Source organism: Primulina huaijiensis, chromosome 10, assembly GCF_012295235.1.
Source record: "Primulina huaijiensis isolate GDHJ02 chromosome 10, ASM1229523v2, whole genome shotgun sequence".
Taxonomy (NCBI): domain Eukaryota; kingdom Viridiplantae; phylum Streptophyta; class Magnoliopsida; order Lamiales; family Gesneriaceae; genus Primulina; species Primulina huaijiensis.
Window position 1 is genome coordinate 2,437,051 of NC_133315.1, and position 23,835 is coordinate 2,460,885.

The 23,835-nt window shown below is 35.8% G+C and overlaps 3 protein-coding genes across 3 annotated transcripts; 2 read left to right on the forward strand and 1 right to left on the reverse strand.

The window, feature by feature from the left end:
• Positions 1-2,886: 2,886 nt before the first annotated feature.
• On the forward strand, positions 2,887-6,286 carry LOC140985821 (uncharacterized). The gene is made up of 5 exons (XM_073453766.1): positions 2,887-3,281; positions 3,372-3,972; positions 4,301-4,796; positions 4,875-4,956; positions 5,992-6,286. Exons 1-5 carry the CDS (start codon positions 3,228-3,230, stop codon positions 6,214-6,216), a joined length of 1,458 nt encoding a protein of 485 aa, XP_073309867.1. The 5' UTR covers positions 2,887-3,227; the 3' UTR covers positions 6,217-6,286.
• Positions 6,287-8,451: 2,165 nt separating this feature from the next.
• LOC140986968 (proteasome subunit alpha type-5) lies at positions 8,452-11,327 on the forward strand. The gene is made up of 9 exons (XM_073455391.1): positions 8,452-8,607; positions 8,694-8,775; positions 8,877-8,957; positions 9,266-9,379; positions 9,470-9,571; positions 9,974-10,032; positions 10,590-10,692; positions 10,897-10,962; positions 11,053-11,327. The coding sequence occupies exons 1-9, from the start codon at positions 8,594-8,596 to the stop codon at positions 11,143-11,145; spliced, it is 714 nt and encodes a 237-aa protein (XP_073311492.1). The 5' UTR covers positions 8,452-8,593; the 3' UTR covers positions 11,146-11,327.
• A 214-nt stretch (positions 11,328-11,541) lies between these two features.
• On the reverse strand, positions 11,542-21,627 carry LOC140986967 (alanine aminotransferase 2-like). The gene is made up of 15 exons (XM_073455390.1): positions 21,243-21,627; positions 20,482-20,532; positions 20,329-20,379; positions 19,743-19,808; positions 19,608-19,669; positions 19,116-19,194; positions 18,923-19,027; positions 18,706-18,816; positions 18,429-18,566; positions 18,203-18,277; positions 17,905-18,025; positions 17,653-17,807; positions 12,630-12,704; positions 12,218-12,421; positions 11,542-11,994 (listed from the first exon to the last, which is right to left on the reverse strand). The coding sequence occupies exons 1-15, from the start codon at positions 21,465-21,467 to the stop codon at positions 11,878-11,880; spliced, it is 1,635 nt and encodes a 544-aa protein (XP_073311491.1). The 5' UTR covers positions 21,468-21,627; the 3' UTR covers positions 11,542-11,877.
• Positions 21,628-23,835: the final 2,208 nt, after the last annotated feature.

The window sequence follows — 23,835 nt, forward strand, 5'->3', positions numbered from 1 at the left end:
GAGATATATTTCCATGATACCGTCTTACAGAAGACTTACTCAAAAATTGGATAACTATAAAATTTTAAACAAGAGTTTAAACTTCATTTTTATTCGATTTATTTTAAAATTATTAATTAATAGAAAATAGAAATAAAACAAAAGAACATAAAAAAAAATAATAGAAATAACACAAAGGAACATCCAAAAAAGTAAAATAGAGTTCGTAAATCAAACAAAAAGAAAAAACATATAAATAAAACAAAAATAATTGTTTTAAAATAAGGATATAGTTCATTTTTTAAAAATAAAATATAAATTTCATTATTTTTTTATTTGAATGTAAATTTTACTCAAAAAATGAAAGTTAAATTTAATTTTTCTTTAATTTTAGGTTTCATTAATTAATTAATATATGGGAAAAAAATAAAAAGATATATATTAATGAATATTATTTAATATATGAAAAACAAACAAAGAAACATATATTAATGAATATTATTTAATAATCATAAGGACATACATGTAAATTCACAATTCAAACTCATATATTTTTAAAAATAAAATGTAAATTTCATTATTTTTCTATTTGAATGTAAACTTCATTCCAAAAAATGAAGGTTAAATTTTATTTTTCTTTAATTTTAGATTCCATTAATGAATTAATATATGAAAAACAATAAAACAAATATACATATATTAATGAATATTATTTAATGATCATAAGTTCATACATATAAATTCACAATTTAAACTCATATAGTAATAATAGTAATTTCACAATTCAAACTCATATATTTTTTAAAAATAAAATTTAAATTCATTATTTTTCTATTTGAATGTAAATTTCACTCAAAAAAAATGAAAGTTAGTCATAGATTTAAATTCTATTAATGAATTAATAAATGAAAAACAAAAAAACAAATGAACATATATTAATGAATATTATTTAATGATCTTAAGGACATACATGTAAATTTACAATTCAAATTCATATATTTACTATTAGTAATAGTAATTAGTAATAGATAAATTGAATGTAAATTTCACTCAAAAAAATGAAAGTTAGTAATAGATTTAGATTCTATTAATGAATTAATAAATGGAAAAAAAAAAACAAATGAACGTCTCAAAAAAATGAAAGTTAGTCATAGATTTAAATTCTATTAATGAATTAATAAATGAAAAACAAAAAACAAATGAACATATATTAATGAATATTATTTAATGATCTTAAGGACATACATGTAAATTTACAATTCAAACTCATATATTTACTATTAGTAAGAGATAAATTGAATGTAAATTTCACTCAAAAAATGAAAGTTAGTAATAGATTTAGATTCTATTAATGAATTAATAAATGAAAAACAAAAAACAAATGAACATATATTAATGAATATTATTTAATGATCTTAAGGACATACATGTATATTCAAAATTCAAACTCATATATTTATAATATATTAATTAATAGATAGATAATAGATAATAGATGTATTAGACGATTAAGTCGTTCACGTCTTTTTTTTAATCTTGAACATCCATTCTTACGAGAGAGAGATCTTAGGTTGGACGAACCATAGGGATACGACAGTGATTAGGCGAAACTCAGTTTCTGACAGGAGGATGTTATCATGTTTTAATATATATATTTAAACTTGTGTTATAATTTTATGGATATGATCTATGTTTAATTAAGACTTAATTATGAATGCCTTCGGTTTTAGTAGCGTTACGTTACATAATGCTTAACCATGAGAAATTGAAGTAATTTCTATTGTTGATCGTATTCATCGTATTTCCTCGCAAGTTTAAAACGAACGTGATGCGAATACTCGTCCATTACTTGTTTCAACTAAGAGTAATACACAGAAAAAATGCTATTTCCTTGCATTAATCTCTCGATAAATGTATAAAGAAGATCTCTTGATCCATTAACTTCATCCTAGTGTTCCCTTAAGTCTTTCCAAACAATAGCAGCATCGGTAGCAAACACAATGCCAACAAACACTCTTTAGTAACGCACGCTTACCGTTTTACCAAAAGATATAAATGATGATAATTGTGTAACTCAATTTTTTTTAAATCGTACGGCAGCTCAAGTGTCAAGTTTCGATTGCTTTACCTAAAGGTGGGCGTGGGTCGGGTTTTCAGGTTCGGGTACCGACAAGTCGGGTAGTAAATTTTACTACCCGACACCAACCCGATCATGCAGTCGGGTACCCGAAAATAAAAAAACACATTTTTTTTAAAAAAAAATTAAATTTTTTTTTAAAAAAATATATGGATTTTTCACATTTAACAAAAAATCATGTCATTATATCGAGTTATGGCTAATCATTATATCATATTATGGTTAGTAAATTAAAAAAACATATGCATTTTTCACATTTCACAAAAAATCATAGCATTATATCATTTTATGATTAGTCATTATATAGGGTTATGACTAGTCACAAAAAAATATACATATTTTTTAATTGAATAGACGGATAGACCCATAAAAAAAAGTAAAAAAAAAAAATTTGGGTACCCGATACCTGATCGGATATCGGTAAAATTACCCGAACCCAATAATGTCGGGTACCCGACGAACCCATTTTTTTTAAAATACCCGACCCGACCCGACCCGACCGGGTTGGATTGGGTACCCGATACCGAGAATAAACTCCCACACGTAGCTTTACCCAACAAATGAAATATATTTATTTTCTCTTTTTCAAGAATTTACTTATTACAGTAATTTCTGAACCCATAATAGATTAGGAAATTTATTTTTTGAACGAAAAATCATTTTAAACATAATCGAGCACAAAAGAATTTGGACATTTAATGAAATCAAAAAGTGAAAAAGAAAACAACAAATCTCAATATTCTCGGATGTTTACGTGAACTTTCTTGGAAAGCAGAGAATATAAATAATATTTTTGATGACAAAAATTTTAATATTAAATAATTTTCCTAATCAAGATATAACCTTTGATTCCCCCCAAGAACTGAGATCACAAGCCCACCTACATATAGGCAGAGCAAGCCTCCACACTAGACTTCCCCTTGCTGTGTGAAGCTTTTGTCGTACATTGCATGTTAGTCATTGTTCAACAGTATTTTCGAAGACACTCCACAGTTGTCGCTAACTTTTTCCCTACTCCAGCAACACAGCTCTCCCCGGTCAACTATCTCGTGAGTGAGTTTTGTGTAGCTCTAAGATTGTGAGTGGAAATTGTTGATGAAAGATCGAAGAAATGGATAGAGATAACAAGTACTCGGAAGCTTCAGTCTTGTTTGCTTACAATGGGGTAAGTAAAATTTTCTCATGTTTGTTTTGTATTTTTTTCTTTTATAGTGTTTGTGGTTATAATGTAGAAAAAATGGGTTTTGTGATTCAGGGAGGAGGGGTAGAGGGTGTTAATGGACTGTGCAACACAAGCACAAAGAACCCATTTTTGGATTCTTTTTCAGACCCCATTTGCAATTTGAATCTCCAAGAAACCTCTGAGTTTGTCAAGTCATTTCCAATGGCAAACAATGGAGCTGAAACCAGGGCTTTTCTGGAAATTTCATCTCAGAGAAATAGAGATAATGGGGAGAATTCTGCAACAAGGAGGAGTTTGGAAGCTCCACCCACACCTGGGAGGCCTATTTTCAGCTTCAGCACTGGGAATTTTTCAAGAAAAAATGTCCCTTCAAAATGGGATGATGCTGAAAAATGGTTGGTGAGTGGGAGTTCTTGCATTGACTCTCCTGCTCATAATAGTCATGGCTTGTTGAAGCCAGTGGAGCCCTCAAGAATGCTCTCCAAGCAATCCAGTGGGTACAGGCCACAGCTAGGTGAGATCTTTGCAGAAAAATCAAGGGTTATTGCAGAGGAAAATGTTTCAAAAGTGTTTTCAACTTTTCATGGGTCTTCTGTACCGGACCATCACCGTAACACAACCAGAGCTATCAATGGGGTTTCACTTTCAGCTTCAGCAGATTTACTCCTAAAAGGTAAGAAACCTTTTGTCCCAACAGTGTTTTAACCTTTCCTTTTACTTAGAATAGCCTCAAGGTGCGATATTGACTTATTGACTGTGGCCAATGTGTTGGATATTTTTCTGTAACACTAAGTTTGGCACTCAAAATTGAATCTAGCTTAATTTGGGATACATTTAATACTTGTAACACTTTAAATTTGATATAAATTACGTATATAACTATAATAAGAAACATTCATTGTCCAAAGTGGTAGCTTGTTAATGCTTACTGTAGCTTTGACTAGACTTGTTAGTTGTTAACTTAGACTGATCTATCGGAGTATCATCTTTTGCAAATGTAGATAAATTCACAAATGAGGTGAAACCAGTATGTCCAAAATTTGGAGGCTTGGACCCATTGAGAGAAGGATTTTTGTTTGGAGATTCTATAGTGAAGTCAATGGATGAGAGTAAACATGAGGTGAAACATAGAGATATTGGCACAGAAATGACTCCTCTTGGAAGTTCTACGACTTCAAGATGTCCAACACCATTCAAAAGCACATCACCGGCTCGCCACAACACACCCGCTGATCGATCTGGTCCATTATCCATGGCTAATATGGATAGCTCAAATACCATTGATATAACACAATTTCAAGAGTGTCATTTAGCGAAACTACATCATGGGTCGAAATATGATTCCATCGCTTTGAATTGGAGCTCGAGAGAGGAAGAGGAGGAGGACATATCGAAAAGTTTGAGGCATTTTGAGATGAATAGTGAGTTTCGGAAAAGTGTTTCTGGATCAAGAACTTGTGTTTGGGATGAAGAGGAAAACACTAAGAGCTGCCTTAGGTAGATGAAGAACCAGTCACTACATTTGTTCTTTATATCCTTGCTGGAAATCTTAATTATGATCGTTTCTAAATTCAGGTACCAAAGAGAAGAAGCGAAAATCCAAGCTTGGGTGAACCTTCAGAGTGCGAAAGCAGAAGCAGAATCGAGGAAACTTGAGGTAGAACTTCTTGTAATCTTTTATCCTCCACATGTGTTTGTAGTCATAATGGCTAGTGGTGGGGCAAAAAAATGAGAAATTTCGAAATTTGATATCATCTGAAATACAAGTTATCCTCTTTCGAGGCTCATTTAATCAATCGAATTCATTCTTAAATTCCGACTCTAGATTGTATCATTGACACCGCTTAATGTTGTTATATGAGGATCAATTTTCACACTAGACAACATTGTTGTTATGACAAAGTTTTGGCTAAAATGTTGTTGTCACAAAGGAAAACTTGTGAATTTTTTTATACTGGGTATAATTATAAAACAAGTCTTCCATGGAATCAAGAAGGCACACTATCTGACAGAAAAATCAGACACTGAGCTTTGGCATTAAGTTGAGCACAATTAGAATATGAGAATCATCCTTTGTATTTTCCTTGATATCTAATTAGGGATGGCTGAATTATGTTGACCATGATTGGATTATTTTTCAAGATTTTGTTTGTCTTCATCCACATTGAGCCACCCACCAGAGTTGGACACCCTTTTCCTTCGCCGTGCTCGTCTTATTCTCTCACACATAAATTAATACTTGTATACTTGAGAAGTAAGAAAAAGGTGAGAACTTCCTGCAATATGTATATTATAATGTCTTGTTAGATGAACTCATGTGCATTGCTTGCAGAATTCTATGAAGTTGGTGTCTTTGATTATTATATCCCTTACCCTTTTACATTGAGGGAACCTATCTTTTTTTCAACTCTGGAAATTTATTTGTGGTCACGTAAGAATATAATATGGTTTGGTGTTGGAAATGTTTTGCCTAACAGATAAGGAGTCCTCCATTATTTTATTAGTTTGTGCCTAGTTCTTGGGGTCCTGACAAAACAAAAGACAATGCCAGCTTCTAACAAAATTCAAGAACCTTGTAAAACAAAAAAGGAATATGATCTAGGGAATCCCACAATTTTCGTTTGACTGGTTTATCTCACGCGCTCATCTTTTGAATTTCTAGAACTATGTGATGTTAAATATTATATTTCAGGTTAAAATACAGAAAATGAAATCAGATTTGGAAGAAAAGCTGATGAAAAGGATGGCCGACGTGCATCGGAAAGCCGAAGAATGGAGAGCGGAAGCCAAGTTTCAGCATTCGGAACAAATCCTTAAAACCGGACAGCAAGCTCGTAAAGGGGTTAACCGTGTCAACTCAAAATATTCAGAGGAAAAATCTTGTGGCTGCTTCCCTTGTAATAAATATCATATTTAGGCACCGTATGTACTTTCTCTGCAGTTATATTTGAGTAAATGCAAGAAGTTTCAGGTTTTAATTTGCAAAAGCCATATCATTTTAACTACCTTATTCCTAGGGCCATTTTTGGTTGGAAGAAAAAATAATGAAATGATTAAGAGAGAAATGATAAAAAGAATGATTGAAGTAGATAATGATAAAATAATATTGTGTTTGGTGTGATTATTAAGAATGAGATAATTAAGAATCTTTTGATAAATTGACAAAATTGTCCTTCCACTTTTGCGGCGGTCGGCGGCAGTGGTGGTCTGTCGGCCGTGTGGTTGCCGGCAGCAGCGGCAGGCGGAGATCGGCGGCGGTGGTCGGCAAGTGGTCGACGGCGACGGTCGGCAAGAATTTTGATTAGGTGGATTAAAAAAAAATAAACCCATCTAATCAAGGCAACCAAACAAATGCTACATATTCAAGAATTTTGATAAGAAATTATGAATTTAATTGCGCAGAATCCATGTGAATGTAATTTAATGCTTTCTATTTACAGGTAGATGAGATCCTACCTATGTGGACACTACCCTCACTTCATTTCAACGGATAAGATCTTGTCACACATACAATTTCCCAAAAATGGTGGGTCCTATATATGCATGGGCAAATTTTGATCATCCATCCTATCATAGGGACAATGCCCACATGAATACGATGAAATAAACCTTATTTACCACATATCCTGAATGTCAGGTATATAACTTGCCTATATAAATTTACAGCAGATAATTTTCAGAAAAAAATTATTGAATGATTCAGAGTTTCTGCATTAAATGAAATTTATTTCATGTGGGGTTCGGATTTTCTTGAATCTTTAATCTTTCAGAAGCTCTGTTGACAAAATCTATGTCATGTAGATATTGTCCTAACTAATTATCCCGACCATTTCTCAACTAAAACATCAAACAAATCTTGTAGACTCTGGCAACAAATTGCTTACAACAATACAAAGTAAAAATCCCATAAAATTATTTTAGCTATGTTTTAACAACCCTTTTGATTTTGAAACTTCAAGACTTCAGATTTAGTCGCTGGGGTGGCCAATCACCTAAAAGCAGAGCCCTGACAATTATGTTGCTAGAAAAAAACACAGCACACACAGTATCAGAAAGGAAAGATACATTTCTGAAATGGGCAAACATTGAAAGATATATACATACAGACATATATTTATATATTGTTACACACACAAACACACACAAGTTTTTGTATCTTAGTGACAGATGCAGACTCTGGACTGTGTTTTACGTACACAGATTGTAAAGCTTACAACAAAATTTACTATACAAAAATGTGGCTTTGGGGTTCCTTTGCAGTCTGCAAAGTGGTTTCTCTCATCTCTGCATTTATTATTATTATTATCATCATTTTGGTGGATAACAGATTATTTTTTTTCTTATTTTATATNTTAATCCGACAGGGGTGAGACCACTGGACTACAAGTCTGGTCTCAAAAAGCTGTATATTAGAGAAATATAAGTTAAACAAAATATATTTTGCTGGATACATCATAAACTTAATTTCAATTCACAACTCACACAGTGCATCGATGGTTATACATTTGGGAGTAGGTCTATTGTAAGACGGTCTCACGAATCTTTATCTGTGGGATGAGTCAACCCTACCGATATTCACAATAAAAAGTAATATTATTAGCATAAAAAGTAATACTTTTTCATGGATGACCCAAATAAGAGATCTGTCTCACAAAATACGACCCGTGAGACCATCTCACACATGTTTTTACCTACATTTGGTTGCATCAAAAAACGAGAAACCCGTGATAAACCAATTTCTTTTAAAATCTAAAAATAAGATATAAAATTTATTACAAATTGAATAAATGTGCTTGGGTTTTAAAAAACACCTACTTTTATTTTTGAAACAGCAAAGGTGCAAAAGCCTATTAAATTTATATATGGAATTTTGAAAAGTGTATGATATATTGATATTGACAAATCTCTCAAAGGAACACTTGCGTTCGGGTCAATTTCTTGAGTTTAGGAAAGACACGTGGGCCGGCTTGATAATTAGTAATCTGGGCCGAATGCATTTTTTATTTAAGAAGTACATAAAACCCATTAAGAAAACCCATTGGGTAGAGCCCAATTAATCAGTTCGGCCCATAGCTTTCCTCTGTCTTGCTGCACAAGCACAAAAGCTTAGCCGAAATAAAATTCATCGTAAATCATTCTTCGTCTTCGAATCCAGGTTAGTAACTTCTTCCTCAGATCACTTCTTTTTTTGCATTTTATCGCGCTTTCCTAAAATTATACAGTTTTCGATTATATTATTCAGCTTTCAACAACTCCGCAGGGAAATTTGAAACCTACCAAATTGTGCATCGAAAATGTTCCTCACAAGGTTAATTTTTTACTATTTAGCTGTTTAATCATGGTTTTCTGAGGTTTCTATTGCGATTTTTTCTGATTTTGTGATTTTTTTTGTAGGACTGAATATGACAGAGGAGTTAATACTTTCTCTCCGGAAGGCCGGTTGTTTCAAGTGGAATATGCAATCGAAGCTATCAAGGTTGTAGCTGATGCTGATTTGTATTTTAAAATCGTTTTCTTAAAGGCTTTTGTGGTTATTTCTAGTTTTGTATAATGTGTATTATGGTGTGGTTGCTTCAGTTGGGTTCGACTGCCATTGGAGTGAAGACTAAGGAAGGGGTCGTGCTTGCTGTAGAGAAGCGTATCACATCGCCGCTTTTGGTATGCGCAGTATTATTTTTGAAAGCGGATTTCATTCTATTTTGTTGGTTTTTATTGGTGCTTAAGGAAAACTAGAATCCACCTTTTGCAGTTGCGGAAGCGGAAGTATCACTTGAAAAAACTCTAATTGTGAAAATTGCATAAAGATCGGCGATGGATCTGTTCTTTATGTTTTCCAAGTCTTTTGAAAATTCTCCTACTGGTTTAGTTGAAAGCATGATGATCTAAAATAAAGAACTAGACTGGGTATTTTATAACTTGGCAATCTTGTGGGAGGTAAAGAAATAATATATTTTAATGGCTTCCAGGAACCTAGTAGCGTGGAGAAAATTATGGAAATCGACGAACATATTGGGTGTGCCATGAGTGGCTTGATTGCTGATGCGCGTACCCTGGTGGAACATGCAAGAGTTGAAACCCAGGTATTTTTTTGCCTTACTAAGTTCTTTCTTTTATAGTCCGTCATCGTGTTTGTGGCTTTAACTGCTAACCGGCTCAGTTCCACTTTCTAGAATCATAGGTTTTCGTACGGTGAACCCATGACAGTTGAATCCACTACTCAAGCTCTATGTGATCTTGCCTTGCGATTTGGTGAAGGAGATGAAGAATCTATGGTTAGCCTCTTTTCAAGTTTGTTTAGATCCTTTAAATATGAGTTTTTCGTTGTCCAAGAGTTCAGTTATTTTTATTGCAATTTCCTTTTATAATATGTATACTGTTAGAAGTTATATTTGTTTTATGCCTCACTGACAGCAAAGTTATCATCAATTGAGTAGCACAATTGAGATATAGCAAATTCAAAGATACATCCTTTTGTAATGAGTTTGACAGTTTGAGTTACCGTCTACTTGTAGTCAAGTACTAATTATATCTTGTTATAGCCTTGCAAACTATGTGTAACAAAATTCAGTGACTAACTAAATAATTTCTTGAGTGATGTTTGTTGTTCCTCTGTCAAGTTCATCTGTATTTGAAATCTTGTGTTTCTTAATTTTTTAAATTTCTTTTCCCTGCAGTCCAGGCCTTTTGGTGTGTCTCTTCTCATTGCTGGTCATGATGAGAATGGCCCCAGCCTGTAAGTTCAGCTTTTATTTTGAATTGCTGGCAATGGCAATGGCAATGTCAATGTCTATAGCTTTATTCTTTTGTATTTATTGGTTTGTTGTTTATCAAAGAAGTAATGTGATCTTATTAACTTCTGACTTCATTATTATTGAAAGATAATAGGACTTGCTTGAAACCTTTCATATGGTGAAAAGATCAGCAAGAAATTATGGATGTTAATGCTTTGCTAATTTGTGACTGAAAATGGAAAGCCTAGAAGTTATTAGGCGCAGCTGCTTTTTTTTGCTGCATTTGGCCATCGTTGTTGAAATTCAGTTGCATAATATTTTTCCATTTGATGACCATTGATGTTGTGATTACGATTGATCTCCACTTGCCTTAGCCATATTGAAACAAAATTTAGAAAGTTCACTCAATTATTTTCATTTATCAGGAACTGCTTGTTCACTCCGTAATTCGGCTTGTGAAATTCTAGATTGACATTTCTTTTCTAAGTTTTATGTTGAATTATTTTGTGCTCGTTAATCAATTGAGAAAGTTGATTATAAGGGGATTTGTTGTGCACAGATACTACACTGATCCATCTGGCACATTTTGGCAATGCAATGCTAAAGCCATTGGGTCAGGTTCTGAAGGTGCTGATAGCTCTTTGCAGGAGCAGTTTAACAAGGTTGTTATTCATTCATTTTTTTAATAACTTTATAGCTATGAACTCTAATCTATTTTGTTTGATCTGTTTTCTTAAAATTTGAGCACTTTTTTTCAGGAAGAATAATATAGTTTGTTGTTTATTAGGTTATATTATACATTCCAAAGATTCCAAAACAAAGTAGCATGTTCAAGTCTAATGTTATAAGTTATTCTATCGATTCAGGATCTTACTCTGAAAGAAGCAGAAACTATTGCGCTTTCTATCCTGAAGCAAGTTATGGAGGAAAAGGTATGCTACTTTTGAGATGCATGCAGATTATATTTTTATACCTCATGATCGAAATTTCTCTTTGGTTTGAACGCTATCGATTGATATCAGGTTACAGCCAACAACGTCGACATTGCTAAGGTGGCGCCTACTTATCATCTGTACACCCCTGTTGAAGTTGAAGAAGTCATCAGCCGCCTGTGATGAAACGGGGAGCGTCCATCCCACCGTGCTTAATTTTCTGTGTTCATTTCGTTGACTGAGTCGTTATAACGGCGGTTTAAAAACTCATGTATCACTACTGGCTTCACCTTTTGAGATTCAATTGCATTGAAGGGTGTGAACATTATTTTCAGTAAAATGAATTTGTTGACCTACTTCTATAATTTTTGTCTTGGATAACAGCAATTGCTTTTCAAATCTTGAATGTCTGCTTACATGGAAACATGCTCAAGCACAATCTTCACGCTGTTATTTAACCTAAAAGGATTTGAGCTTGCATCCTTTTGCTAGAGTTTTGGTATTTGATATGGATCTAAACTCTTATTTAGATACTTTATTGATTCCATTTAAAAAGTGTGCAGAGACTCACATAATACGGAAAAACTCGCAACATATAATAATCAAATAGCTTGTCTCACAAAAAAGTGACAGATTATGAAAGTCCCAAACCATTCTGGATGTCAGTGGCTGAGAGTATGAAGTTTGAAAGATATGCCTCGACAAAAGGGTTCACTTTAAAGCAAAGTGGATTTGGTGTATACCATGCCAAGCGAAACACTCCTAGCATATACCATTGGCTTGATCAAAACATGTTTGAGTTCAGCATAAAGTTAGATGGAGCTCATGTCTTCCATGATACACGTTCAAGAGTGTCATAGCATAAGCTAGACCAAGGTCCAAATTGTGTAGCCAAGAAACTTAATGCAGAGTTCCTCAATCGCGGAATTCATCCATGAATCCTTTGTGGAATTCAGTGAGACGCGAAATAATGGCCGGTATTCTGTCCTCAAGAGGTAATATTGTGCACCTAAAATGCCATGTCCCGGGTACCTGCCACAAAACAACCCAAACAAAAAATTAATAATAGTAACTGGGAATTTATTTAATTCTACAAAATAAATATGTTTATATTTATATCCAAAATTGAATAACTTTTTTGTTTTCTGAAAAGATGCTCTTAAAAAATCGTACCTGGTAAATATTTTCCCGAGGTAAATGATTTTTTTAGATAAAACAAGGTAAATGATTATGAAACCAAACTAGTAATATTTACCTGTCCAAAACCAGATCCAGGGACGACAACTATTCCAGTGGCATTAAGAAGTCGACGGGCATAGAACGTGTCTGGGGCTGCTTTAACAGCTTCTGCTGCTTCTATTGCTTTCTTTGGTAAGCGTATACGAGGAAAAAGATACATGGCACCTTCTGCTCTATTGCATGCAACTCCTTCTAAACTGTTTAATGCATCCTCAAGTTTCTGAAGACCAGGAAAGAGTGAAGATAAGAAAATAGGTGAAAATAGAAAAAAGGCTCCAAAATCAACTAGTGCCAAGCCACCAATTAGAGAGGTTTATAAAGTTTAATAGGTAGCACTTGTTACTCGATATACGTTTATGAGTTTTTCCTTCTTTATATCTTCGGTTTGTAATCTTAGACATATGGTTAATCTTCAGTTAAAAGCTAACCTGGGCACGTCTTGCGAGTGAAGAGAGTATTGCATCTTTCTCCGCTAAATAAGACTCGTAGGATTCATCTCCAACCTACAACATTATAGAACAAATTTACCAACAAGGGTGCACAAATGTATTTTTAATTGGAGGAATGTAGATCTGTAAGGGGCCGGAATATCATCCAAAGCCCAACATAAAGTTTGTTCTAGAAAGCCCAAGAGGCCCATTTAGGATATCCCGTGGGAAAGGGGGAGTATTAGTGGGGAGAGGGAAGTGAGTTGGTTATACAGTTCACTTGTTATCATTCTTGTTGCTCTATCTTGGCCAGGGAATTTACAGAGATTTCTTTGGGTGTTATTTTTTTCAATATAAAAAATGTTTAATTCTCTTTGAATCTTTATTCTCTCATGATATTTCTGCAATTGAATTATAGCACCCTAACAGTTAGTCTGACCTGCCGGATAGAAGAAATGGCTACAACCCGTTCGGAAGCGAAGATCGAAGCACTCGAGAAGACCGTCCAGGAGATGCAGGAGAATATCAGTTCGCTGACCAAAACAGTAGCTATCATCGCGGAATCACAAGCAAAAATGTTCGAATCGCAAGCAAGGATGGAGCAGTGGGTTTTGGAAAGGCAGTTGATGATCGGGATAACGTGTTGGAAAATGAACGAGTGCGGAAGGTGGTGAATGAAGTAGAGGGTCAGGAGGATGGAGGTTGTGGTTCATGTAAGGATGCAAAAAATTATGTGTATGAGGAGATGCGACAGGCTCTACGGAGGATCGAAATTCCTGATGTTGTGGATCCCCGTGGGTGGCTTGGACTAGCAGAATACTATTTTGAATTCCAATACATAATCGACTTAAGCTGGCTCACATTCACATCGAGGGCCCTACTTACCAAGAAAAGGGGTTATGTTTCCGATGAGGCGAGCCCTATAATTCTCTACATAAATGTGCGCAGAAGTCTCTAAGAGTGACATCGATGGCAGTAGACGAGGGGGAAGATGACGTGGGGGAGGAGTTTCAGTGGCCGATTAACATGGAGACGGAAATCGACACAGAACCCAACAAGGGATATGGTAAGCTTGAATCGTCATTTTTCTCTGATTCGGGTTTTTCCCAACCTCAAACCATGAAAATTAATGGGCAAAATTGCTACTGAAGAGGTGGTGGTGATGATAGACAGTGGTGCTAGCCATAATTGTGTCGAGAATGTTAGTAAAAATCCGGGGATGAGGGTCGATGAGTCAGTGATATTCGGGGTGTTTCTTGGTGATGGATGTCGGGTTACATGTCAAGGGGTCTGCCCGAACTTGAGTGCTGACTTGGGCGTGTGTAAGTTGGACATCGTGGGTTATTTGTTTGAGTTGGGAGATGTGGATGTGATACTCGGGATAGATTGACCGACGACTCTAGGCGAGGTGAGAGTTGATTGGGGAAGGATAAGGATGATATCTATGAAAGATGAACAAAGAGGTAGTGTTTCAAGTGGAACACTTCAAAGGTCATTGGTATCACTTCATTCAATTGCGAAACGTCTTGTGGTTGAATTTTGTGCAGCTCTTTTCTCTATGGATAACTCAATCAAAAAAGCACGGCAAAACAGCCAACCCTTCGAAATATACTGCTACAGTATGTTGGAGTATTTGAAAATCCTCGGGATTACCACTGGACAGAGACCAAAATCATGGTAGTAGGATTAAAGTGGGGAGTGGGTCGGTTCAAGTGCGAACTTATAGGGTATGCACACTGCCAGAAAATTGAGATTGAGAAATTAGTACCTGAGATGCTTGCTGCAGAAGTGATCCAACTGAGTCAAAGCCCATATTCGAGCCCAGTTATCTTGGTTAAAAAAAAAAGATGGTAACTGGAGGTTGTGTGTGGATTATCGAGCATTAAATGAGATCATGATACCCGACAAATACCACATACCTGTTATTGATGAGCTATTGGATGAACTACATGGGGCTGTTCATTTCTCATAGTTGGATCTGCATTTGGGGTACCATCAAATTAGGGTACAACCCGAGGATGTTCCCAAACAGCCTTTCAAACACATATGAGGGCTGAAAAATGCACCCTCCACGTTTCAGGCCACTGTGAATGAAGTGTTATGGCCATATTTGAGAAAGTTTGTTTTAGTCTTTTTCGACGACATATTCATTTACAGTAGGGGCGGGAAGATCATTTGAATCATCTTCAAATCATTCTAGAAGTGATGCTGGAAGAAAAATACTCTTAAACAAGAAGAAATGTAGCTTTGGGCTCCAAGAAATAGAGTACTTGGGCCATATTATATCAGTTTCTGGGGTGGCTGTCGATCAGCGGAAAGTAGTGAGTGTTAGAGCATGGCCGAGACCAGTTAACATCAAGGGAGTGAGGGGTTTTTTGGGTTTGACTGGGTACTTTCGGAAGTTCATACGTGACAACGGAGAGATTGCCAAACCCCTAACTGAGTTGCTCAAAAAGAATAATTTTGGATGGAATGAAGGGGCTGAAAATGCTTTTGCAGAGCTTAAGAGACGGCTTAGAACTGCTCCGATCTTACAATTACCGGATTTTACTATGGGCTTCCTAATCGAGCGTGATGCACCGGGTAGGGGAATTGGTGAGGTGCTCTCTCAAGAGAGGAGACCCATTGCATTTTTTATCAAGGCTTTAGCGGACAGGGCGATGGCCAAATCCACCTACGAAAAAGAAATTATGGCTTTAAAGATGACCATCAAACACAGGCGAATTTATTGGGTCAAAAAATTTGTGGTCATGACAGATCACAAATCAATGAGGAATCCATTACAACAGCGTATAACCACTCACAACCGGCAACATTGGTTGGAAAAATTAATGGGATATGAGTTCGAGGTCAAGTACAAGGCCGGGTGCACAACGAGGCAGCAGATGCGTTATCAAGGAGACATGGGGCAGTCAAGTTGAACAGCATTTCAGTGCCAATTTGGTTGGAACTTGAGGGAGTTAATCAGGCAGTGCGAGAGGATCCCTTGCTGCAGCAAGTTTTAAAAAAATACCTCAATCTATTGGGATAATGGGGTCATATTCATTGGTTAATGGAAGTTTATTATTTATGGACAGATAAGTTCTATCTAAATGATCAAAATGGGTCGACACGGTGTTAGACGAATGCCATCTTACACCGACAGGTGGCCATTCAGGGGCTTTGCGAATATTAAAGCGAGTATCAGGAAATTTCTATTGGGTAGGCATGAAAAAGGATGTGATTAAAAAGGTGGCCAAATGGAAGATTTGTCAGAAACACAGATTCAAGCAACTAAGCCGGAGGGATTGTTACAGCCCCTGCCCATTACAGGTGCTATCTGGGATGATATCTCGATGGATTTCATCGTAGGGTTACCTAAATCAAAGGGCTATGAGGTACTGGTGGTGGTGGTGGTGGATAGGCTGTCCAAGTACAGCCACTTATTCTACTCAAGCATCCTTTTACTGCCAAGAGAGTAGCTGCAGTTTATGAAAAATGTGGTCCGCTTAAATGGAGTTTCCCGTTCCATCGAAAGTGACCGTGATCCAGTATTCCTACGTGCTTTTTGGTCTGAACTACTCAAATTGCTTCGTACAAAGTTGGCAATGGGTTCAGCCTACCATCCCGAATCGGATGGGCAGACCGAAGTGTTGAACATATGCATGGAGACTTATTTGAAGTGTTTCTCGTCTGAACAACCCAGACATTGGAAAAATTGGGTTCACTGGGCAGAGTTTTGGTATAACACATCTTGACAATCATCAGCAGGAACAACACCCTTTGAAGTGGTTTATGGGCGGAAACCACCTGTATTGACTCAATTTTTACTAGGGGAGACTAAAGTAGCTGCGGTGAGACAAGAGTTAAGTGACAGAGATGAGATGTTGAGGCAACTTAAGTATGATTTGCAAAGAGCATGATAAATAATGACTGAACATGTGAATTCTCGAAGGCGAAAGATATCATTTCAGGTGGTTGATATGGTATTCTTACAGCTGCGGCCGCATAGACAACAATCAGTGTGTCACAGAGTGTTTGAGAAGTTAGCTCCTCTATATTATGGTCCATTCAAAGTGTCTCGAATACATCATGTGGTTTCTCCTGGAATTTGAACTGAGCAAGGTGTTGTTTACAAGGTACAAGAAAGCAGGTAACGAGGAGAAGTTGCAAGTACTCATTGAATGGAAGAATCGGCCTACTGAAGAGGCAACATGGGAACATGCCAGCTGAGGTTTCAACTCAATTTCCAGACTTCAGCCTCGAGGACAAAGCAAATTTTGAGGGGGAGGATAGTTATGGGTCTAGAATATCATCCAAAGCCCAACATAAAGATTGTGTTGTTTACACTTAGAAGGCCCAAGATCCCCATTTAGGATATCACGTGGGAACGGGGGAATATTAGTGGGGAGAGTGAAGTGGGCTAGTTATTCAGTTCATTTTTTATCATTCTTGTTGCACTAGCTTGGCTAGGGAATTTACAGAGATTTCTCTGGTTTTTACTTTTTATCAATATCAAAAATATTACATTATCTTTGAATCTTTATTCTCTCATAATATTTCTGCAATTGAATTATAGAACCAGCCTAACAAGATCTTATATGTGTTAGCTTGTAGAAACAGGCAAGTAGGCAAGTTAACTAAAATAGGGCTGACATAAGGGTATTACTTCAAAGAGAAGTTGATTATAATTCAGTTTATCGGATCCCATCAATTACAGTCAAGTATAGGGTTAAATAAAAATACTTTCTCTGGAGAAGGCTTACACCAGAAAGCAAAGGGAGGACAATAAAATCAGTGAGTTAATTGCATCAAGCTTTACCCCACTTAGTTTCCATCTAGAGAAGTAAATAATCGGAACATGTTCTAACATGTGGCTTCCTACCGAGGGTAATCAATCACTTTTACCTAATAATCTATGATCTAACTTTCATGTCGAGAGGGGAAATTTGTTTCGTGTATTACTGGTTTGATCTTTATGGTCAATATTTATAGTTTGTATGGAATGAAGTATAATTAAGCAAAGATGAACAAGAAAACAAACCTTTGGGGGGTTCATGACAAGGCTTGCAAGAATCTGACCAGATATATTAGAACAAAGGTTTACAGAAGCCACTTTGTATATTTGCTCCCTTATCTCAGGACTAAATCCTGTGACCTCCATGTAACCTCCTCTTTTTCCACATTCTCCATAATAACCTGGAGGAGGAGAAGAAACAGAAGCTCATCTAATAGGAAGAGGTTCCTCTGTCACAAAATCATAACTACAACATGCAAGAAAATTTGACCACAATACCTTTCGACACAGACTGAAAAGATACCAAAGATAAATCTTTCTCCCCATAACCCATAGACCGGGCAACTTTCTTAAAGGAGTGGAACTGTTTGTCAGGAACATAAATATTTTCCTGGTACACCTGCAAAAATCCCAAAACCAAAATCGTCAAAGACAAATATTATTTGATGCTAATGACACAAAGCCATCTAGAGGCAATATAGTGAGAGTATCAATATCCAAATGACTAAACGAGCAGCAACTTTCAGAAGCAGGTTCATAAGTTAAGTATCATTGAGACTCTAAGGAATCTAGACACCTCATCTGCCAAAAGAACGAGCCCTTCTTTCTTGCAGAATTCCACAATTTGCTTTTGATTGTTCTCAGCCAGAACCTTCAGAAGAAGCATTGAGACATTCAAATTGTGAGACAAGAACCAAACCAGAAAGAAGAAACAAGATTTCAGAAAAAACAATTAGCCAATACAGAAAAGGCAAGTCCCTGCTTAATCACCCTCAGGCCTCAAGAGATTCACTTATGTTTACCTGTCCTGTAGGATTGCCAGGATTTATGACAACCAATGCCCTGACACAAACACCCTTTGACCTGGCAGTTTCCAACTGATTCTTAAGCTCAGAGACCTCCATTCCCCATCCTGCTTCTTCATCGAGATAATAAGGAACCTACTCAAAAAAATGAAGGTGATCACAATTTGAACTTAGGTTCTGCTCAAAGTTCAGAAGAAGTAAGTATCAAAACTCGTCGATTAAATGAAGCTAGGTAAATATTTGAAAGACATATTCCTAGCTACCAAAGACGTACAAGAGAGCCTCCATGGAGGGCAATTGAAGCAGAATAAAGAGGATACTGAGGAATTGGACACAGTATACCATCTTTCTCTGATCGTATCAACAACTGCATCATCATATGAACCTGAACAAAGCGCAGAGAAATGTTATTCCATCTCTGGAATTGCAACTCTTGAAGTTTGTCTTTCAATCTTCTGTGTACATAACAAGAAAGGGCATAAAATGTTTACTGCTGGGCTTGCACCATCTGTCAAGAAAATATCATTTGGATCAGCTGGGAATCCATCACGAGCTTTAATACCAGCAGCAATTTGATCACGCAAACCTTTGATTCCCTGATTTCATAGAAACACGAGAAATTTTTTTCAACATCAGTAGAGTTCTAAGTACATAGCCCAAGGTTTCAAGTGAAGTCATGCTTACCTGACTGTGACTATATGCACCAGTAGCTCGTCCAGGAATTTGATCTATGGTCTGGAAAGCCCTCTCTATGGAGTCAGCACTGCCAAATCCATGAGGAAAAAGAAGGGAAAATATGAATTTATTACAACAAAACCATCCCAGTTTGGATACAAATCAGGAACTTTAAATTAAGTCATAAAGAGGTAGATGATGCGATCATTATTTTTAGCCGACAATAAAGATAAACAGATACAATAACTTACTCTACACTGAATCTAATAAATTAAGATGACCTTAATTGGGATTCTATGATTTATTGTATTCACCTTCTTTATTCACTGAATCTATGAAAGATAGTTTCACCCAATGGCATTGCCATAAAAACTTTAACACTCATGTTTACATATAAAAGCATAATCAATAGTAATATGAAACTTCCAAGGTACTAAAAATAAAAAATCGGTTCAAATAATGTCAAGTCAGGTGTCTAGTTCAAACATTGAACCTCTTTACCTAAATAAACCCTGTGTCTCAGATTTGTCCAAAATGGAAGGATGGTCACACAGAGCAAGGACCTGAATAAAAAAATGATATAAGAAGCTGGACACATGAACTTGAGGTCAGCCACATAATATGCAGTCCGCTTACCTCTCTAAAGAAAGTGATTGGCTGCTGACCTAGTGCTTGAGGATTTCCTATGTTGCAGTAAAGTATCTGCAAAAACAAGAACAGGATAAGTATGGCATCTATATTACCCTTTAATGTAAACATGCCACAATGAGACGGGGGTGAAGTCCATGTAACATCACAAACCATAAATCTTCACACAAATATAACGTCTCAACTTAACTCACAAACTCTCACGCATCTGAATTCAGAAAAAAAAATCTTTTCTGAAGGCATATTGCTGGAAAAAATTACTGTTTTATGCGAGCATGCAATTGATGTTGATACGCAGCAAGAAACATAGAAAATTAATCTAAAGCATAAAAACCATTCTGCATTTCTCAAAGGCAACAATGTGATTGCACATTCTTATTGTTTCAGATGAAGATTAATCCACGATTCCGATGGTACATCTAATGTAACTTTCATTAAGTTTATCACACACACACATTGATATATATTCATTTTTGAAACCGCAAACATGCTAATCAAATTGTCTACACGAACTATGAGGTGGAACCAAGACCATTTTTTTCAAGGCATGATTAAATCAAAACGAAATTAGTACCTCATCGAAAGGTTGACGATCTGGATGGCTCTTCATTTCTTGTTCTAGTTTCTGTAGAATAAATGCAAAAGAGGGCTCAAAATAATATAAGGTTTGAAGTCCACCTATCCAGTTGCACAATCTGTAGTAACTAGCAAATGTGAAAGAAATTACCTGAGCAAGAGTGACAATTTCTCCACGTACAGCATACTCACATGCCAGTACCTGGAAAGACGTTTAGAAAGTTAGCATAAGGTTGCTTTGGCCAACATGTTTTGGAAGTGCAACCGATTACCAAAATTTAAAGGCAAAATATTCAAAATCAATAAAGGAACAAAAGTACTATCATAAATGGAGTGATATTACATTCATTTTTTCCCCTGATATCTATAAGAATCACCTGTCAATGTTATCAATCCATAAGGGGTTCAAATCAACTCTATGAGACAGATGATCAATTGTGAGATTAACTTTCAAGCGGCTACCAAAAGCTCGATAACTACCAAGAGATGAACAGAAAAAGAAAAGAAAAGAAAAGTGAATTTATCAAATAGTGGTCTTTCCACAATCTACAGGAGGTATATAAAAATCTAAAAGAAGAACAAATCAAAATATTATATCGGGAACGAAGTTGGCTAAGGGAAACAGAGATCAATCCACAGTTACTGAAATAACTAAAAACTCTTTTGAAGAAAAGAGTCAGAGCTCAAAGCATTAAGCGAGATTACGAATCTCCAAAGCGCTGCTGAAATCGTTATTTGATCAAGATCAAACGTGAAGACAACAACAGCAAAAACAAGACTACTTTTTTCCAATACCCCAAAAAAACAAATCAAAACCGATAACCCAATCAACAAATAGGATCAAATCCCAGATCAAATCTTTTAAAAAAATGCTAATTCAAACAAAACAGAAAACATGCTAAATAAAATCACCTTAGGATTAATGGAGTCAATGGAGATAGGAGTGGAGGAATAGTCAGAATCCATGGAATCAGGAGCCGACGTGGTACTCAGGAGACGCAAGAGAAATGCAGCGGCTGGAGACAAGATATGATTCGGTGGAGAAGAAAATGAAGAGGTGGCGTATGGATGTGGCGACACGGAAGCTAAAAGTTTGGTGCGGGGAATGAGATTTCTGGCAAATCTCCGCATCACCATAAATCAAAGGGAAATTGGAAGAAAGGGGGAAGTTTCTTGCCAACTTTCTAGACTTAGTTTTTTACGCAAAAAAAAAAAAAAAAAAAAAAAAATTCTCTAGAAAACTGCGGGCAGCGGCGTCCAGGGGTATCTGCATCGAAGATGCCGTGCTTTTTGACTTGTCTTCCAAACAACCAATTTTACAAAAAAAAAAAAAAAACTATCAAAAGCATGGAACGAAATATTTTATAGAAGGAATTTTTCGAATTGAAACGTCCTTTTGGCCAACTTGATTTTACATAATGTAAAAAAAATTGATACTCAAATATCATATATTAGTATTAGATCTGAAAGAATTGATTCTCAAATATCATATATTAGTATCACATTTTCAATGTTGTGTGTCGATTTTCATTGGAAAAAAAACGGGTCATTAATATCAATATTTGTTATACATTCTTGGGTACTCAAAAATCATATATTTGTATCATATATGAAATATTTGGTACTCAAATATCATATTTACAATGTTTTGTACCAATTATCATCCAAGAAAAGACATGGATTATTTATATCAATACTTGTCATACATATTTGGATATTAAAAAAATCATATATTAGTACTGAACCTGAAACATTTTGTTATAATATATTAATATTATATTTTCAATATTTTGTATCGATTTTCATTCGAGAAAAAAAATGTGCGCACATGGATTGCAAAAAAATTTTTTGTGGATGCAAACACGTATTTTTCTGATAAAAGCTGACGACAAATAAAAATATGTTGCGAGGAATTTCTTTAGGATTTCCGCTTTCCTTTTTCTTTAAGCTTATGTAGATATGTTTCGGAAAACAGTTAATTTATTTTCTGAATTGTTTAATTTGATTTTGTTACCAATTAATCAATGAGTTCGATCACATCAATCATGTTGCAAAAATTTATTTAGCTAACAGTGTCATGTTAATTTTTCTAAAAATAGAGTATCTTAGATTTTTAAAAATTCTGGGTGAAAATATATTAGATTTTAAATCAAAATCACATATAAGTTTTTTTGACGATAAAGAGACATTCATTCAATAATAGAATGAGCAAAATACAGACTCATAAGATCACCAATACACGTTGGTGTCTCTAACCAAACAAAAAGACTAGCATAAAAACAATAATGTTTAGCTATCACATGTGCAATCTTGTTTGCTTGTCTATGGGTAAAATGAATCGAATAACCTGGGTTTGTAGCAACAATGTCTTTACATCTACCCATTATGCCTTCATACTCCGTTCTATCGGCAGCTGTTTCTGGCATAGCATGGTGGACTGTCAGCGCATCCACCTCGAAGAGGACATTTGAATAATCTGAATTGCGGATCCAAGACAGAGCTTCCAACGGGCTTATTGCTTCTCCTTTTTTGACACAACAAAGTCCTTTGATCAAGTTAGTTATGGCCATAAGAAATCTTCCCTCATCATCTCGCACCACCATACTTATCCCAGCAGATTTTGCCATCGAAGAAGGCTGCGTTAATGTTACATCTAACAGTTCCAATATGGGGTGGTGTCCAAATACAAATTCGATTTCTTGTACCTACTTCGTGTGATTTTTTGTTGCTCCTTGCTAAAGATATCTAATCATAAAGAAAACTCATTGATGTGACTACCACTCTAGATGGGATATCTACGTGGTTGTTCCATAACAAGGAATTCCTTTGTTTCCAGATTGCCCATAGGATAGTTACGAACTTGCTCAACTCTGCTCTGCTTAGGTCTTGGATGATCTTGAATAACCACTGTGTGAATCCTTCTGCTACTTCTGCTTGGGAGTCCATTACCTGACTCAACTTAGCGTTAGCCCAGCATTCTCTTGCGAATGGGCAGGTAATAAATGTATGCCATGAGGTATCTAGTTCCATGTTACACACCACATATAAAGATGACACATGAATTCCTCACTTCTATATATTAATGCGATGAGGAAGGCACTCTCTACAAGGTCGCCAGAGGAAGATTTTAATTTTTGGAGGGTCATCCAACTTCCAGATTGCCTTCCAGTTGCCATGGATTTTTCTTGACTCAAGATTTACATCCAAGCTCATAGCCACATGATAGCCTAACTTCAATGTGTTAGCCCCATTCTTACTGAAATACCAGATTCGGTTATCTTGGAGTTGTATTGGTCCTAGTGGGATTTCAATGATTTATTTAGTATCTTTGTCCTCAAAGATAGTTTTGGATGTCATGATCCCATTCCCGGGAGCCCGAAACCATCAAATCTTGCACTGTCCAATCATGTAACTCTGGAATAATAGCTTTTTCCACAAACAAATTTGAGGGATCACGAAGCCACGGATCCTTCCAAATGTTGATATGACTACCATCAACAATCCT

Bases quoted from the DNA above. Each gene is read 5' to 3' on its own strand.
- LOC140985821 (XM_073453766.1), top strand. From the start codon at position 3,228: ATGGATAGAGATAACAAGTACTCGGAAGCTTCAGTCTTGTTTGCTTAC. The intron at 3,282-3,371 runs GTAAGTAAAATT...TTTGTGATTCAG, and splicing joins TCTTGTTTGCTTACAATGGG to GGAGGAGGGGTAGAGGGTGT. The intron at 3,973-4,300 runs GTAAGAAACCTT...TTGCAAATGTAG, and splicing joins AGCAGATTTACTCCTAAAAG to ATAAATTCACAAATGAGGTG.
- LOC140986968 (XM_073455391.1), top strand. The intron at 9,380-9,469 runs GTATTTTTTTGC...TCCACTTTCTAG, and splicing joins ATGCAAGAGTTGAAACCCAG to AATCATAGGTTTTCGTACGG. The intron at 10,033-10,589 runs GTAAGTTCAGCT...TGTTGTGCACAG, and splicing joins GATGAGAATGGCCCCAGCCT to ATACTACACTGATCCATCTG.
- LOC140986967 (XM_073455390.1), bottom strand. From the start codon at position 21,467: ATGGTGATGCGGAGATTTGCCAGAAATCTCATTCCCCGCACCAAACTT. The intron at 18,567-18,705 runs GTACGTCTTTGG...TTTTTTGAGTAG, and splicing joins CCCTCCATGGAGGCTCTCTT to GTTCCTTATTATCTCGATGA. The intron at 18,026-18,202 runs GTGTCTAGATTC...GGATTTTTGCAG, and splicing joins TCGTTCTTTTGGCAGATGAG to GTGTACCAGGAAAATATTTA.